Here is a 16009-nt window from a genome sequence, read left to right on the forward strand (position 1 = left end):
AGTTGCAGATATAAACAACCTTGACCATTCAGGAAGTTAGCTTATAGAAATAAGAGGATTATAAGAGAATGCTATCAACAATTGTATGTTAACAAAAGATCCCACAAGTGAAATGGACAGGTTCCTAGAATGATAAATACTGTTGAAACTGAGTCAAGGAGAAATAGAAAATCTGAATAGACCTATAGCAAATAAAGAGACTGACTTAATAATAAATAAAACTTCCCTCAAAGAAAAGCCCAAGGCCAGATGGCTTTATTTGTGAATTGTTCTAAACATTTACAGAGGCTTTGATATAAATCCTTCACAAAATCTTCAGAAAAAAATAAAAGGGGAGTGATTACTTTTCAAAGCATTCTATGAGGACTATACTACCCTGATACCAAAACCAGACAAAACTATCACAAGAAAACTAATATCCTTTGTGAATAGCCCTGTGAATATAGACTCAAAATCCTTAGAAAAAGGAAAACATAGTCTAGCAGTATATAAAAAGGACTATATATTCTAACCATTTGAGATTTATTACAGGAATGCAAGATTGGTTCAACATATGGAAATCAATCTAATCTCCTTATTAATGGAATAAAAGAGAAAAGCCATGATTATCTCAGTAAACACATAAGCACTGCTAAAATCCAACACCATTTTATAACTAAAGGGAAAATATCTAATATGCCAGGAATAAAAAAGAATTTCATTAATTCCTAAAAATGAACATTTATGAAAAACTCACAGCTAACATCATACTTTCTGGAAAAGCTGGAAGACTTTTTGTGCCCCAGATCAGAAACAAGGCAAAAGTGTCTACCCTTGCCACATACTGAAGATTTTATCCAGGGTGAGTAGGCAAGGGAAAATAATAAAACACATCATGATTAGAATGAAATAAGTAAAATTTTCTCTGTTTGCAGAAGACTTGATCTTTTATATAGAAAATCCTAAGGAATCTACAAAAGGAAAAAAATGATTAGAATCTAAAAAACAGTTCAGCAAGGCTGCAGAATAAAAGTTGAATATACAAAGATCATTTGCATTGCTGATACTGTCAATGAGCAATATGAAAATTAAATGTTTTGTTTACAGTATCAGAAATACTAAGATACTTAAGAATAAACTTAACAAACTAAGATGAATGCATTGACGTTGAAAACTACAAAACATTGTTGAAAGAAACCAAGTAAGTGGAAAGTAATTTAATGGTACTGGATTGGAACCCTTAGTTTAAAGTGCCATGCTCTCCAAAGTGATCTTCAGATTCAACACAGTCATCCTCAAAATGCTAGCTGACCTTTCTTCCCCCACAGAAAACTGATAAGCTGCTATTGCAATTCAATTACAATTTCTATCCATGTCCCAATGGCATTTTTTTGCAGAAAAGAAAAATTCATCCAAAAATTCACATGGAATCTCAAGGGACTGTGAATAGCCTAAACAGATTTGAAAAACAACAAAACTAGAGAACTCACACCTCCTGATTTCAAAACATATTACACATCTACAATAAAGAGTGTGATACTGGTGTAAAGACAGGCAAATAGACACATGGAATACAATACAGAGCCCCAAATAAACTCTTGTATATATACTTTTTAATGATCTTCAACAAGAGTGCCAAGACTACTCAATGGAGAAAGGATAGTCTCAACAAATGGTGCTGGGAATAAAGGACATCCAAAGCAGAAAGTGAAGTTGTACCCTTATACCGTATAAAAGATTAACTCAACGTAGATTAAAGGCCTAAAATGACAAAACTATGAAAATAAAACATAGAGATAAAGCTTCATAATGTTGGACTTGGCAATGATTTCTTGGCTCTGACATTCAAACCATAGGTAGCAAAATTCAAAGTAGACACATGGGCTTACATCAAACTTGCAAACTTTTGTACACAAAAGGACACTACAAAGTGAAAGGACAACCTACAGAAAGGGAGAAAATATTTGCAAATCTTACATCTGATGAGTAATTAATATCCAGAATATGTAACAAACTTCTACAACTCTACAACAACAGTAAAATTAATTACCCCAATAAAAAGAGGGAAAAAGATTTGAATTAGACATTTATCTCAAGATATTATACAAATAACAAAGAAGCATATGAAAAAATTCTCAACTTTCACTAATTGTCAGAGAAATGCCAATCAAAACTACCTCATACCTATGAGGATGGCTACTGTTTTTTTTTTTTTTAAGCAAAATAACAGAAGGTGGCAAGTACAGGGAGAAACTGGAATCCTTGTATGCTGTTGGTGGGATTGTAAAATGGTGCGCCCCTATGGAAAGTAACATGGCAGTTCCTTAAAAAATTAGAAATAGCGCATGATACCCCTATCCTATTTCTGGCTATATATCTAAAAGATTTGAAAGCAGGATCTCAAGGAGATATTTGCATACCCATGTTCATAGCAGTACTTCACAAAGCCGAGAAGTGGAACACCCCACATGTCCATCAGTGGATAAGCTGTTGAACAAAATCGTAGTCTACATCTAATGAAATCCTCAGCCTTAAAAACGAGGGACCTCTGACGTATGCTGCAGAATGGACAAACTTTGAGAACACTATGATTTCCCTTTCATGAGTTATCTAACTATTCAGAGTCCTTAGAACAGAAGGTAGAATGATAATTTCCAGAAGGTGGAGGGGAGGTGGATGGGAAGCTATATCGAGTTTAAGATTTGCAAGATGAAGTAGCTCTGGAAATCTGTTTCACCACAGTGTGAAAATACATAACCTTACTGAACTGTGCACGTAAAAACCATTAAGATAGTAAATTGCTTGTGTTTTTTAACCATAACAAAAAGAATGCAGAGGTGAAAACAACTTGCTACAAAGCTGTGAGAGTCAAGAGAGTGTTACAGTGGCATCAGACCGAACATCTCGATCTGTTCAATAGAGTTAAGAGTTAAGGAGTAAACCCTTGCATTCCAGGTTGTTGATTTTTGACAAGGATGCCAAGGCCACTCACTGGAGAAAGAATACATATGGTGCTGGGACAGCTGGATAGTCATATGCAAAAGAATGAATTTAGATTTTTCTTTGCTATTCTGTACAAAAATTAATGTGAAATGGATCAAATATCTAAATGTAGGAGCTAACAGTATAACATCTCTGAGAAAACATAGGAGTAAATCTTTGTGACTTTGGATTGATTTGACATTAATTGGTTACATATGACACCAAAAGCACAAGCAACCAAAAAAAAAGTAAATTGAAATATCATCTCGATTAAAAATTTCCTCTGCTTCAAAGAACACCATCAAATGAGAAAAACTCACATAATAGGAGACAGTATCTGCAAAGTACATATATAATAAGGAGTTTGTGTCAAGAATATATAAAGGACACAACTCAAGAATAAAAGATAATAATAAAAGGACAAAGGATTCGAATCAGGATTTCTCCAAAGAATATGTACGTGTGGCCAGTAATGCATGACTGTATGCTGAAAATCACCAGTCATTGCTGCTGCTGCTGCTGCTGCTGCTGCTGCTGCTGCTAAGTTGCTTCAGTCGTGTCTGACTCTGTGTGACCCCATAGACGGAAGGCAGCCTACCAGGCTCCTCCGTCCCTGGGATTTTCCGGGCAAGAACACTGGAGTGGGTTGCCATTTCCTTCTCCAAAGCATGAAAGTGAAAAGTGAAAGTGAAGTCGCTCAGTTGTGTCCGACTCTTTTTGACCCCATGGACTGCAGCCTACCAGGCTCCTCCGTCCATGGGAGTTTCCAAGCAAGAGTACTGGAGTAGGTTGCCATTGCCTTCTCAGTCATTAGGGAAATCCAGATCAGAAGCCCAGGACACCAGTTTACACCCACTAGGTTGGCTTAAATAAAAAGGACAGATAAGTGTTGGAGAGGATATAGAGAAACTGAAACTCTCACACGCTTTTAGTGGGTGTGTAAACTGGTGCCTGCAGTTCCTCAAATGATTTAACACAGAGTTGCCATATGACCCAGGAATCCCACTCCTTGGTTTTACACATAGGAGGAATGAAAACAAGTGCACCCAAACTTGTGTGCAAATATTTTTAGCTATATTATCGGAGCCACAATGTGGAGGCAGTCCAAGTAGCCACCAATTTCTGAATGGATAAACAGAATTTAGTATGTTCATATAATGGAATGTTGTTTGGCAATAAAAAGAAGTTAAATACTGGTTAATGCTACAGTATGGGAGAACCTTGAAAGCACTGTGCTAAATGAAAGAAGCCAGTCATAAAAGACTGTATTTGTATGATTCCATTTATGTGACATGTCCTGCATAGGCAGCTCCGCAGGGCTTAGTAAACAAGAAGTTTGTTATTGGTGTTCAAGAGAATGGGTAATGAGGATGGGAGAGAGGTCTAAGAGTGACGGCTAGTGGATATGGAGCGGCTTTGCGGGGTGATAAAAATGGTCTCAGTTTAGACGGGTGATGGCCATACTGCTTTAACAATATACTAAGAATTATTGAATTGTATTGTTCACAAGAATGAATGTTATATGAATTACATTTTGATAAAGCTGGTGTTTTTTTAAAAGTTATAGTAAGTTGACACTTCTATAACTGACATATTGACACTTACAGGTAACTTACTGGCATATTTTTTAAAATCTTCTTTTTTTGCTCCTGGTATTTGTGATTTTGTCTACTTTTCCATAGTTTTATTTTTGTTTGTATAACATGTTTTTATATTTGGGAGTCTTGATATTGCTTTATTTGATACTTATTTTAACAAAAATTACACAAATTGAGATTAAAATTTCAGTTTCTTATTACCAAAAGACTCAGGTGTTTCAATATAAAGCATTCTAAAACAAGTTTTATCATTATTAACATTGTAAGGATTAAAAACAGATAATGCCACTAAGTGACCCCATGGACTGTAGCCTACCAGGCTCCTCCCTCCGTGGGATTTTCCAGTCAAGAATACTGGAGTGGGTTGCCCTTTCATTCTATAGGAGATCTTCCTGACCCAGAGATTGAACCCGGGTCTCCCGCATGGTAGGCAGACGCTTTACCGTCCGAGCCACCAGGGAAGTCCCCTGACAAGTCGGCATAAACCCCCGACAGGTTTCTGCCATGAGCCGTATGAGGTCACCGCGGAACCGCAGAGCAGGGCTCCTCACTTGCTTCACGCAGAGCGTGTCATTCATTCACACAAGCACACTATAGAGTTAGTAAGGTACAGCAGAAAACATGTTCACTAGGAGAACAAAGAGCTAGAGCTCCAAGCATCCTTACCTTGTCCTCAAGGATCCCGGATGAGCCCCCAAGATGAAAAGTTGCTGCTGAACCATAAAAGACGCCAGGATTCTTGACCTCCAGAGGAGAAGAATTCAATCCCGGGCGAGTGATGAGGCTTGATCGCTAAGAGCTTTTGTGTAATAAAGTTCTATTAAAGTATAAAAGAGATAGAGAAAGCTTCTGATACAGACATCAGAAGGGGGCAGAAAGAGTGCCCCAGTGTTATCAAATCACATATTAAAAAAACATTTTTGTTCTTAAGTGATGATTAAATTATGTCCGTTTTTAATTTTGTTAAAAGCAAACAATTGTAACCACCTAACTTGGAAAAGAATTTTTTACCTAGTCATTATTCATTCATTTTCTCAAATCCTTGAATCATATCCCGGAAAAGCCTTGCCAAATCATATCAAAATGACTATTGATCATACTTGCTAGTTTTTAGCTTAGGTGGCACCCTGTTTGGTCTGATACACTTGATAAGGGAAAATTGAGCTATTGTCTTTTTCAATATAATGTTAGGAAACAGTATTCTCCATTAAGGTTACTTTCTGTGCTTTAAATAAATTTCCACCAAAACTTGGGACTGCAGCTGCAATTTATTCAAGTTATAGGAAATATCTGCCAAATACATTAATTGGCAAAGCCAGTTCTCATTGTTAAAACATTTATGCAGTCTTTCCTCTAAGTGTGACTATCTATGCTATCCTTCCTGATGGAAGAGGCAAGGTTTCAAACAAAAGTTAAAATTAATTAGCAAGCACTGGACAGATTGTTTCATGTTTTAAGGCAGAAGGGCAGTTGTGGAAAAGGAAGTGAGAAGCGGTGACTTTGAAGACACACAGGTAACTCTGTTCTCAGGCAGATGTATGCTTTTTAAGTTCTGTTTAAATACTCCCTCGAAACTGTCTATGGTTTTGCATTCCTTTTAAAGTCTTTGTCTCCAGAACATTCTGCACCAGCTTGCAGACTGCTGTTCTACCCTACTCCTAGTCTTCTCTGAATAAAATAAAATTGCAGGGCATGCATTGTATTTGCCCATGTGTTGTGTGCAGGGCTGCATGGTGTTGGCACACTTTGTGTTCACTTGGACCACATTTGCCAGAGAGCCCCAATCTCTGCACTTTTGTTCTGCGTCCCCTACTCACGGGATGGGTTTCTGTGGGAGTCCAGACTCAACCTCAGAATCCTTCACAACTGGCAACTTTTATTAGCCAGTTGGAGCTGGCACTAGAGGCAATTCTGTCTCATAGCAATTTTATTAGTTTTCTCAGCATATTTGCATCTCTCCTCTTTTTACAGTTCACATTTTCTGTGTGTTTAGTCACTCAGTCATGTCCAACTCTTTGCGACCCCGTGCACTGCAGCCTGCCAGGCTCCTCTATCCATGGCAATTCTTCAGACAAGGACATTGGAGTGGGTTGCCATGCCCTCCTCCAGGCGAATCTTCCTCACGCAGAGATTGAACCCAGGTCTCCTGCATTGCAGGTGGATTCTTTACTGTCTGAGCTATAAGGGAAGCCCTCACATTTTCTAATTTTTGTTTATTAATAAGATCATCTTTGGTTAAACTTAATATCCTTAAGTCAAGTTGAAAATGAGTTTGGAAACAGTTCTCCAAGGATCTCTTGCTTTTCTTACATTTTGTGAACTGAAGTTTGGTAGCCTTTGTTCTGGTCTGTCTTTTCAATATTATTTCTGTGGTGAGCAGCATTGGAAAATTGACTTAGTGATTCCCAGAGCAGTGGTTAGATTTGTGTTTGACCTTGAAGGATACAAGCTAGTTTCTCTCTTTACAGTGAAGGGGTAGATATACTTAACTGTCCCGGTGCGAGGATTCAGGTTCCCAAACCGCAGCGCTCCTCCTCTGTGTGCAGGTGTCAGCTGGCCCCACTCAAGGTGCCCTGAGTGTTGGGACTCAGGGAAGTGGAGCAAGAAAGCGCTGGGGTTCCGGCCACTTCCGTTGTGATAAAGTCCTGCGGTCCTGCTTCTGACTGCATTTGGCAGCCTGTGATAGACTAAGTTCTTAGCTTGAAGTAGCAGCCTGAAATCTCAGGTCCTTCATCATTCTTGGCAGTAGGTAGGAAATACAAATAAAGAAGCAAATAGCCATCAGAGTTCAGCTAAGAAATGTCATTTTATTCATGCTTTCCTGTAAAAACTACATTATATATTCTTTTCATAAATGTAGCAAAGGTTTTTCAGATTTTTTCTTAGGCTAAAATAAAACCTTGACATAATTTTGCTATTCATATTTAATGACAGTTTTCAAAGCATAATAAGCCATCTGGTTTTTTTCATATGCATATAAACTTGTAGGTATATATATACACACACATATATTGGAGTGTTTGTGTCTGGTTTTGAAAAACCAAATCAATCTTATTTTGTTTAATCATGTTTTCAAGAAATAATCTTAATTCCACCTATGTCATTGTGATGTGTTATTTGCCTCTGTTCCAGAATATCGGAAAGAAGATGACCTGCCAAGAGTTCATCGCAAACCTCCAAGGGGTAGATGAAGGTGGTGATTTCTCCAAGGATCTACTGAAAGTAAGCATTGAAATACTGGTATTTATGTATTTACTTACTAAAGTAGAGTTGATTTAAAATATTATGTTAGTTTCAGGTATATAACATAATCAAAATTTTTATAGATTATACTTCATTTGAAGTTATTATAAAATATTGACTATATTCTCTTGGCTGTATAATATATTCTTGTAACTTATTTTTTATACTTAGTAGTTTGTACCTCTTAATGCCCTACCCTGAAATACTGGTATTTAAAATATGTTTATATTTTCTACTTACCTTTTAATGTAAAATAGGCTACGATCACTTAAGTCTTTTGTTGTTTTTTTTTTTAGTTTTTCTGGTGAGGTTTCTGTTGGACATTATCCTTGACATGTCAGACTGCAAACTACCCTTCAATTAATAATTCCTAGAAGTCCACATTATAATTTATAATACTGAGATAATCAGTAGATTTTGAATAATTTGTGATACAAATAGTGGGCATTTTTTAATTTATTTGACTGTCAGAACTTGAGAAAGACCACAATGGTATATTCACTATGGACGCAAAAGAGCATTTATCAGACAATAAAGGAAGCAGTTCTGACTATTCAGTCCTCAGAAATCCACTCAGGTCATCTTTGGAAAGACATTAAATTAAAATCTGAGTAATTGTGGAATGCCTGAATTACTTGCACTGAGCTTTATTATTGACAACAATTAGCATGTTTTCCCTCTAATCAACTTTGGAATTCATAACATCCTGCAGCAGTATACATGAGATGTGCGTTTGACTCAAATACAAAATAGAGATTGATAATGGATGTGGATATTTTTGAAGTTCGGGATAAGATGTGTGTGTTGAGAATGTGATTTTTACAGATTTCTGCTGGATTCTAACTTTCTTTTTAAAACTTTGTACACATGTATATTTCTTTTGACATCAGTTCCTTTGACTGAATTTGCTAAGAAGGGCAGCACATTTGAATCGTGGTATAATATGGAAATGTATGAGTAGAAAGTCCTTATGTTTTCTATGACTTTTAAACTACATAATATATAGAATTGAGTTCTGCCAGATTTAGAAAGACATATATACTCTGAAAAATGAAAAAAGGTGTAAAAATGGTATTACGAGATTCTGAGTCTGACTGGCTTTAATTGCAGCTCATTAAAAAATTATATTATGAAAAAAGCAAGAGGAAAATGTATCTTCAGCTTACTATATAAGGAAGGTGTTTTTTAAGTCCTTTCTCTATGGAACAAATGCTGCCATTTCTGAAGCTACAATTCCTAATGGGAATGCGAAGTAAAAAATGGTGGATTGGAACTTGATATATTCTGTACATCCATGAAAGGCAGACAAGCAGACACATGGAAACAGGCCTTTTCTCATTCTAGTGGTGTTAGCATGGAATGTAACAGTCTTTCTAGGAGAGGATTTGTGAAGCCTTTATCAAGTTAAGCCAGAAATGAAAATTGACAGGTAGAATTTCTATAGTAAGCTTTTAGACTTTTGTGGTAGGCTGTGGTAACATGCATGACTGTGGATTCATCAGCGGGCAGCTTTAGAGCAGGTTTGAGGGAGCTTTCCGAACCAGATGCCGTGAATGTGCAGTCCAGTGGCTACCATTCACCTTGGGTAAGCACGTGTTCTTTGATTTACTCTGCCAAGAATTTGCTGGATGATGTGTTGCAGTCGTACAATTGAGATCATGCTTAAAAATCTCAGGGGGGAAAATAAGGGTTATACTTCTTTTTATTTACTGTGGGAAGTTGACAGTGAAACGATGCTGAAAATGACAGTGGCATTTACATGGGAATTGTCAAGTAAAGTATTGATTTCCTTTTCTACCAAACCTCAGCCACTCACCCACCCAAGAGGAGGGTTTTCTGTTTCAGTAGGAATCTGGATTTTCCTGCAGATTCCAGCAAGAAAAGATTTTCTTCCAACCGTTTGTTTCATTTCACTCTTCTCTGTGACCAGCCCTCTTAATTGCTTCTCCTTTCCTCTCTCTCTCTGCCTCCCCTTCTCTTCCTCTCAGTTGCTTTTTAATTTCTGCCTTTGACTTTCTCTTTCGTTTTCTCTTAGTCTCTTTCTTATCTTTCTTTCTCTCCTCCCCTCCCACCACAACACACACACTCTCTCTCTCTCTCTATAGAATAGCTATCTATTCATTCCCTGTTGAGATAAATTATTAGGTGGGATATGAATAGGCCTTTAGGAGGGCAGTATTACACACATGCCACACAGATAGATACATATGTCCAGATTAACACACATGCATTTGGTATCATCGTACAGGTTCTAGATAACTCCTTTCTCTCTTCTGCCACCCCTTTCCCAACTTAAACATTACAGGTATATACTCCATTCAGTTTAATTTATGAGGTGAGCCGTTTAAAGTTATATGGACGGAACTGATAAGTGGTTATTGCTACATATTGACCTTATTACTGTAAGATTTCTTTGGAAATCTTAAAATATCATTTGGATTTTCTTTTTGAACCAGAAGTAACATTCTGACCTGTATCTGTTGTTCAGGGTAGTTGCATAGTCAGGAATATTTATTGAAGACCCACTCTGTGTTCAGGTGTGGACTTGGAGAACATATCAGAACCAAATGGGCCCCTGGTCTCAGAGACCACAAACTACTGAAAAAGATGGAGGGTCCTTTCTCCCTTAAATAGACAGTTATTCCATATTAAAATAAAAATATAAAATGAATCCTGCTTGTTGTTAGTAGGAATGATAATAAAAAATAGACCTTAACATACTTAAAGGTAGGCACCATGAGGGACTTGTTTCAAACCTTTAATTCAGAGACTTGAATTAATATTTAGCTGTAAATTTGTCTTAGATTACATGAAAAGGATAGATAGTGGTATATTGAGCCCTTTTTCACACTTTACAATTTACTGCTGTTTCCCTGCTATTTACTCAAATGACCTAAACAGATACATGAGTGTATAAGTGCTTTGTGCAAATAAGAGTTTTCCCCAATAAGTTGCTTAAATGATGATAAGTAACAGATATCTATGGTATAAAATGGAAGAAGTTGGGTATCAAAAGACAACCAGTGATAGAATATTATTTAGGTTCTTTAAACTTGAAATCTGGTTGGGAGGACATGCTGTTTGAGATAAGCCTCCATTTAAAATATCGGTACAGTTTTAGTAGGAGACTGATTTTGATTTAGGTCAATATTCCACTTCAGCTCCTATCCCCTTCTCCATAAACATTAATGCTCTTCCTTCCTTCCTTCTTCCCTCCCTCTCTCTCTTTCCTTTTTTCTTTCTCTCTCTCTCTCCCTCCTGCCTATTTCCTCACCAAATCAAGACCAGACTCTGCCAGACCATCTGATGTGTCTGTGGCTCCACTGGGCGTGCCAGTGCCAATGCTTGGATGTGGTTTGCCTTCAGGTGTCATTGGGGTTGAGGTGGAAGCAAGGGGAAGAGGGAAGACCTGCTTTTAGTTCTGATGATTTAATAGGACATCCCTAAGAGTCTAATAAGTAATAAAGCTCTTAGGACTCAAATAGAAGGAGATGAGAATGTGAAATGCAGGCCAGCTCTGGGTTGGAGGATGAAGTTCCTGAGAGACATGATACATGAGGATTAGGACTATTGTCTTGGGAACTCTGCTGACTGGGTTCCAATCTCAGCTCCCCTGTCTGAGGGGTTATGAGCAAATTCGCTTAAACTTTGTCTCCTGATTGCCTCATCTATGAAATGGAAGGCTTTATTATTAACACCTACCTCACCTAGTTGTTTTAATAAGTTAATATATCTGAAGACTTCAGAGTTTCTAGTATGTGTTAGCTATTATAACTTTTTAAAGTGAAGTCGCTCAGTTGTGTCCAACTGTTTGTGACCCCATGGACTGTTGCCCACCAGGCTCCTCCATCCATGGGATTTTCCAGGCAAGAGTACCAGAGTGGGTTGCCATTTCCTTCTCCAGAGGTTCTTTCCGACCCAGGGATCAAACCTGGGTCTCCCACATTGTAGGCAGACGCTTTTACCCTCTAAGCCACCAGGGAAGTCATTATAACTTTTCAGTATTGTTTTAGTCTTTACCTGTCTCAAAGTGGACTGGACAAGGACTCCATCCCTTCCTGCAAGTACTTGGACTCAAGGTATCTTACACTTCCTGGGCAGAGTGGGATTAGTGTCAATCGACAGGACTTCTGTCCCCCATCCCTTTTCAGCCTAAGCACACCCATCATTTTGTTCTTAGAAGGGACCATCTCTGACTTTGACCTTGAGCATTTTCTCCTATTGTGGTAAGATTTTTAATCCTCATCATCTGTGGCTTCTTTTCTAAGGACTTGCTGCTTCCAAAGAATGGCCGTTGAAATCCTTCACAGAAGGCATTTGTGCAGTGATGCCTGTCTTGACATAGTGTAGGCACCTGACAATGAACCTTGGTTAATCCTGTATTTTCTGCCTTCTTAACCTTGTTAAGCAACGTGCCTCTTATCCATCTTGCTGCATTTTTATATCTTCTCTTTGGTTTGGGTCTTTGATGCTGCAAGAGTGCAGGGACTAAGGAGAATTCGGTCTTACACTGGTCCTGAGATCATGAAGAAACTTTGAGGAAGCAAAGTAGTTCTGGTCCTCTTTAAAGACCCTGAGAAAATCCTGGGATATTAATGGAGATGTGAATTGTTTGAAGTGACTACAAACCCTGGGAAAGAAGAAGTATTGCTGGGTGTCACCCTACTCCATGTGTTCTCCAGATGGAGAGCTCCGGGTCAGAAGGCTCATGGGTTTATTGGTCAGCTTTTGTAGATTCTAGACTGTTATCCTGGGAATGAATCTCTTCCACACAGAAGACTGGAGTAGGTTGCCATTTTATTCTCCAGGGGATTGTTTCCTTAATTTCTCATTCTGATCTTTTGTTGTTAGTGTGTAGAAATGCAACAGATTTCTATATTTTAGTTTTGTATCCTGCAGCTATACTGAACTCATTGATGAGCTCTGGTAGTTTTCTGGCAGTGTCTTTGGGTGGTGGTGATGTGTTTTATATGTATAGTATCATGTCATCTGCAAAGAGTGACACTTTTGCCTGCTCTTTTCCTTTTTGGATTCCTTTTATTTATTTTTTTCTTGTCTAACTGCTATGGCTGGGACTTCCAAACTATGTTGAATAAAAGTGGTGAGAGTGTGCATCTTTTGTCTTTTTCCTGATCTTAGAGGAAACGTTTTCAGCTTTTCACTCGTGTGTATGATGTTAGCTGTGAATTTGTCATATATGGTATGACCTTTATTATGTTGAGATATATTCCCACTATGCCCATTTTCTGAAGAGTTTTTTATCAGAAATGGACATTGAATTTTATCAGAATCTTTTTCTGCATCTATTGGGGTGATCATATGGTTTTTATTCATTAGTTGTTAATGTTGTATATCACACTGATTGATTTGCAAATAACTGAAAAATCCTTATCTATGTAAAAGAATGAAATCGGAACATTCTGTAATACCATACACAAAAGTAAAATGGATTAAAGGCTTAAATGTAAGACTGGATACTGTAAAACTCCTAGAGGAAAACCTGGACAGAACACTCTTTGACATAAATCGTAGCAATGTTTTTTTTTTTGTGGATCTATCTCCTAAAGTAAAGGAAATAAAAGTAAAAATAAACAAATGAGACCTTTAAACTTAAAAACTTTTGCATAGCAAAGAAAACCATTGAGAAAATGAAAAGAGAGTCTACTAAATGGGAGAAAGTATTTGCAAATGATATGACCAGTAAGGGATTGATATCCAACCTTTATAGACAGCTAATACAGCTCAATATCAAAAAAACCAACAACCTGATTAAAAAATGGATGGAAGACCTGAATAGATATTTTTCTAAAGAGGATATGCAGATGGCCAATAGGCTCATGAAGAGATGCTCAGTATCATAAACCATCAGGGAAATGCAAATCAAAACCACAGTGAGCTATCACCTCACACCTGTCGGAATGGCTGTCATAAAAAATAACACAAATAACAAATTTTGGCAATTATGTGGAAAAAAAGGAAATCTGTACACTGTTGGTGGGAATGTAAATTGGTGCAGCCACTGTGGAAAACAGTCTGGAGGTTTCTCAAAAAACAAAAACTAGAACCATATGACCTAGTACATTCGCTCCTGAGTATACAATCCAAAAAAACAGTGATTTGAAAAGATACATGCACATCATTGTTCATAGAAGCACCATTTACAATGGCCAAGATAGAGAAGCAACTTAAGTGTCCATCAGCAGATGACTGGATAAAGAACAGGATGGAATACTACTCAGCCACAGAAAGAGGGAAAGTTTCCATCTGAAACAGGAATGGACTTCAGCGGATAAAGTCAGAGAGACACCCCCAAACACCGTATGATGTCACTTACATGTAGAATCTAAAAATAAAATACAACAAAGTAGTAAGAAAGCACAAAAGAAGGAGATTCACAGATTCAGGCAACAAACAAATGTAGTTGGGGGAGGGGGGCCACAGTGTAGGTGGGGGGAGGTGGGAGGCACAACAGTTGGGTTTAAGAAAGACTCAAGGGTGTTTTATACAGCACAAGGGATATAGCCAATATTTGGGAATAGCTATAAATGGAAAGTGACCTCAAAAATTGTATAAAAATTTTTTTAGAAATTAAAAAAAATTGTTACATATTCTATTAAGTCAAATCCCAGGGAATGTTCTTGTTCAGATGTGTGTGTGTCTCCCTTGCTTTCCCCCAAATCAGAATTTAGATGTGGACTAGATTTTAGAATTTGAAGAAGTTTCTGAAAATGCAGATCACCTGTATCTATTACTTAACATATGTAGTCGGCTGAAAACGTTGTATGTTTTATTTCAAACATAATTTTCTTATTTGGTATTCTTAGGCAGCAGTAACCTGTGAAAATGATGGGGAAGTTAGCCAGGAGGGTAACATAAATGAACAGATCCTAAAGATTGACAACAGAAAAACACATTTTAAATAAAGATTAATGTATCTTGTAAAAAGAAAGAAAGAATAATTAGGAAATACAAGAATTATGCTATGCAGGTGTATAACCATAATCACAGTTGTATATAGCGGTAAGCAAAAAAAAAAAAAACACTAAAAAACCAGAAACAAAACACAACACCAGCCATTAAAGATTCAAGCAATTTGTTAAAAACTTGAACTCCAAAAAGTGCCTTTTTGCACAAAGTTGACAACAAAGTTGTAGGCTTTTTCTTAAAAAGAGCAAAGCCGACTCAGCTTTCAGGGTTCCTTTGACCTATCTAATTTGACACTTTCAACCAGGAAGGAGATTAAAAATTTAATGCTGACAGTTGTTCTTTTCTTTCTACCAAAAGGCTGACCTTAAAAAACATTTCTCCCCCATTTTGCTCTCTCTTCTTTCATCTTTGCTTCCAGTATTATCAAATGAGGACAAGTATATAAATGGAGAAATCTGGTGAGAGTTTTCAAAGTCAGTGTTGTGGTTGTAAAATACTATGATGTACTGTAGTTTTGCAAATGTTACCATTGGAGGAACCTTGGTAAAATGTATTTTAAAAATCTCTTTTTTATTATAACTGCATGTGTTAAGTGTTAGTCGCTCAGTCATGTCCAGCTCTTTGCAACCTCATGGACGGTAGCCCGCCATGCTCCTCTGCCAATGAGATTTTCCCAGGCAGGAATACTGCAGTGGGTTACCATTTCCTTCTTCAGGGTATCTTCCCAACACAGGGATCAAACCTGGGACTCCCGCATTGTAGTAAGACCCTTAACTGTCTTAGCCACTGCATGTGAATCTACAATTATTTCACTAAAACTTGCAGTGAAAAGGAAGTTTCATTTCTCTGCATTCAGCCAAAGATTTAAGCATCATGTAATGAGTTTAATGAAGTTTTCCTACCCTTTCAAACTTTACTACTCTTTGATTACTCTTCCCAGCAGTGAATATCATGATTGTTAAGCTCAGCTGCAATTGCATAGCAGTGGTGAAAACTGTGGTTTTAAGAAAAAGGCAATGGGAATTATTTTAAAGAGTTGGAAAGCTAGAGAGTCACATGAGTCCATTTAAAAAGGTTATTATTACTACTCTGGGGTCTGTGGAGAATTTATTGGAAGGAAGTTCTAGTGGAAATGAGGAGACGGTGAAGAAATGGTTGCAATTGTGTATTTGAGAAGGGCGACGGCTTGGGCGTGGCTGGTGACAGTTAATAACAGATTGATTTCATATTGTTTTGAGATACTAGCTTTTCTGTTGCTAAGTTATTTTTCAAATTGCCCC

General features: G+C 37.4%; 1 protein-coding gene across 12 annotated transcripts in view; it reads left to right on the forward strand.

Moving 5' to 3' along the window:
• Positions 1-16009, forward strand: part of PSD3 (pleckstrin and Sec7 domain containing 3) — a 589734-nt gene that overhangs the window by 372188 nt on the left and 201537 nt on the right. For all 12 annotated transcript variants that reach the window (XM_069572780.1, XM_069572779.1, XM_069572782.1 and 9 more), the window contains one exon: positions 7692-7781. In XM_069572780.1, the coding sequence (XP_069428881.1) occupies positions 7692-7781 (90 nt within the window). The remainder of the gene's footprint in view (positions 1-7691; positions 7782-16009) is intronic.

Source organism: Ovis canadensis, chromosome 26 (genome assembly GCF_042477335.2).
Source record: "Ovis canadensis isolate MfBH-ARS-UI-01 breed Bighorn chromosome 26, ARS-UI_OviCan_v2, whole genome shotgun sequence".
NCBI classification, from domain to species: domain Eukaryota; kingdom Metazoa; phylum Chordata; class Mammalia; order Artiodactyla; family Bovidae; genus Ovis; species Ovis canadensis.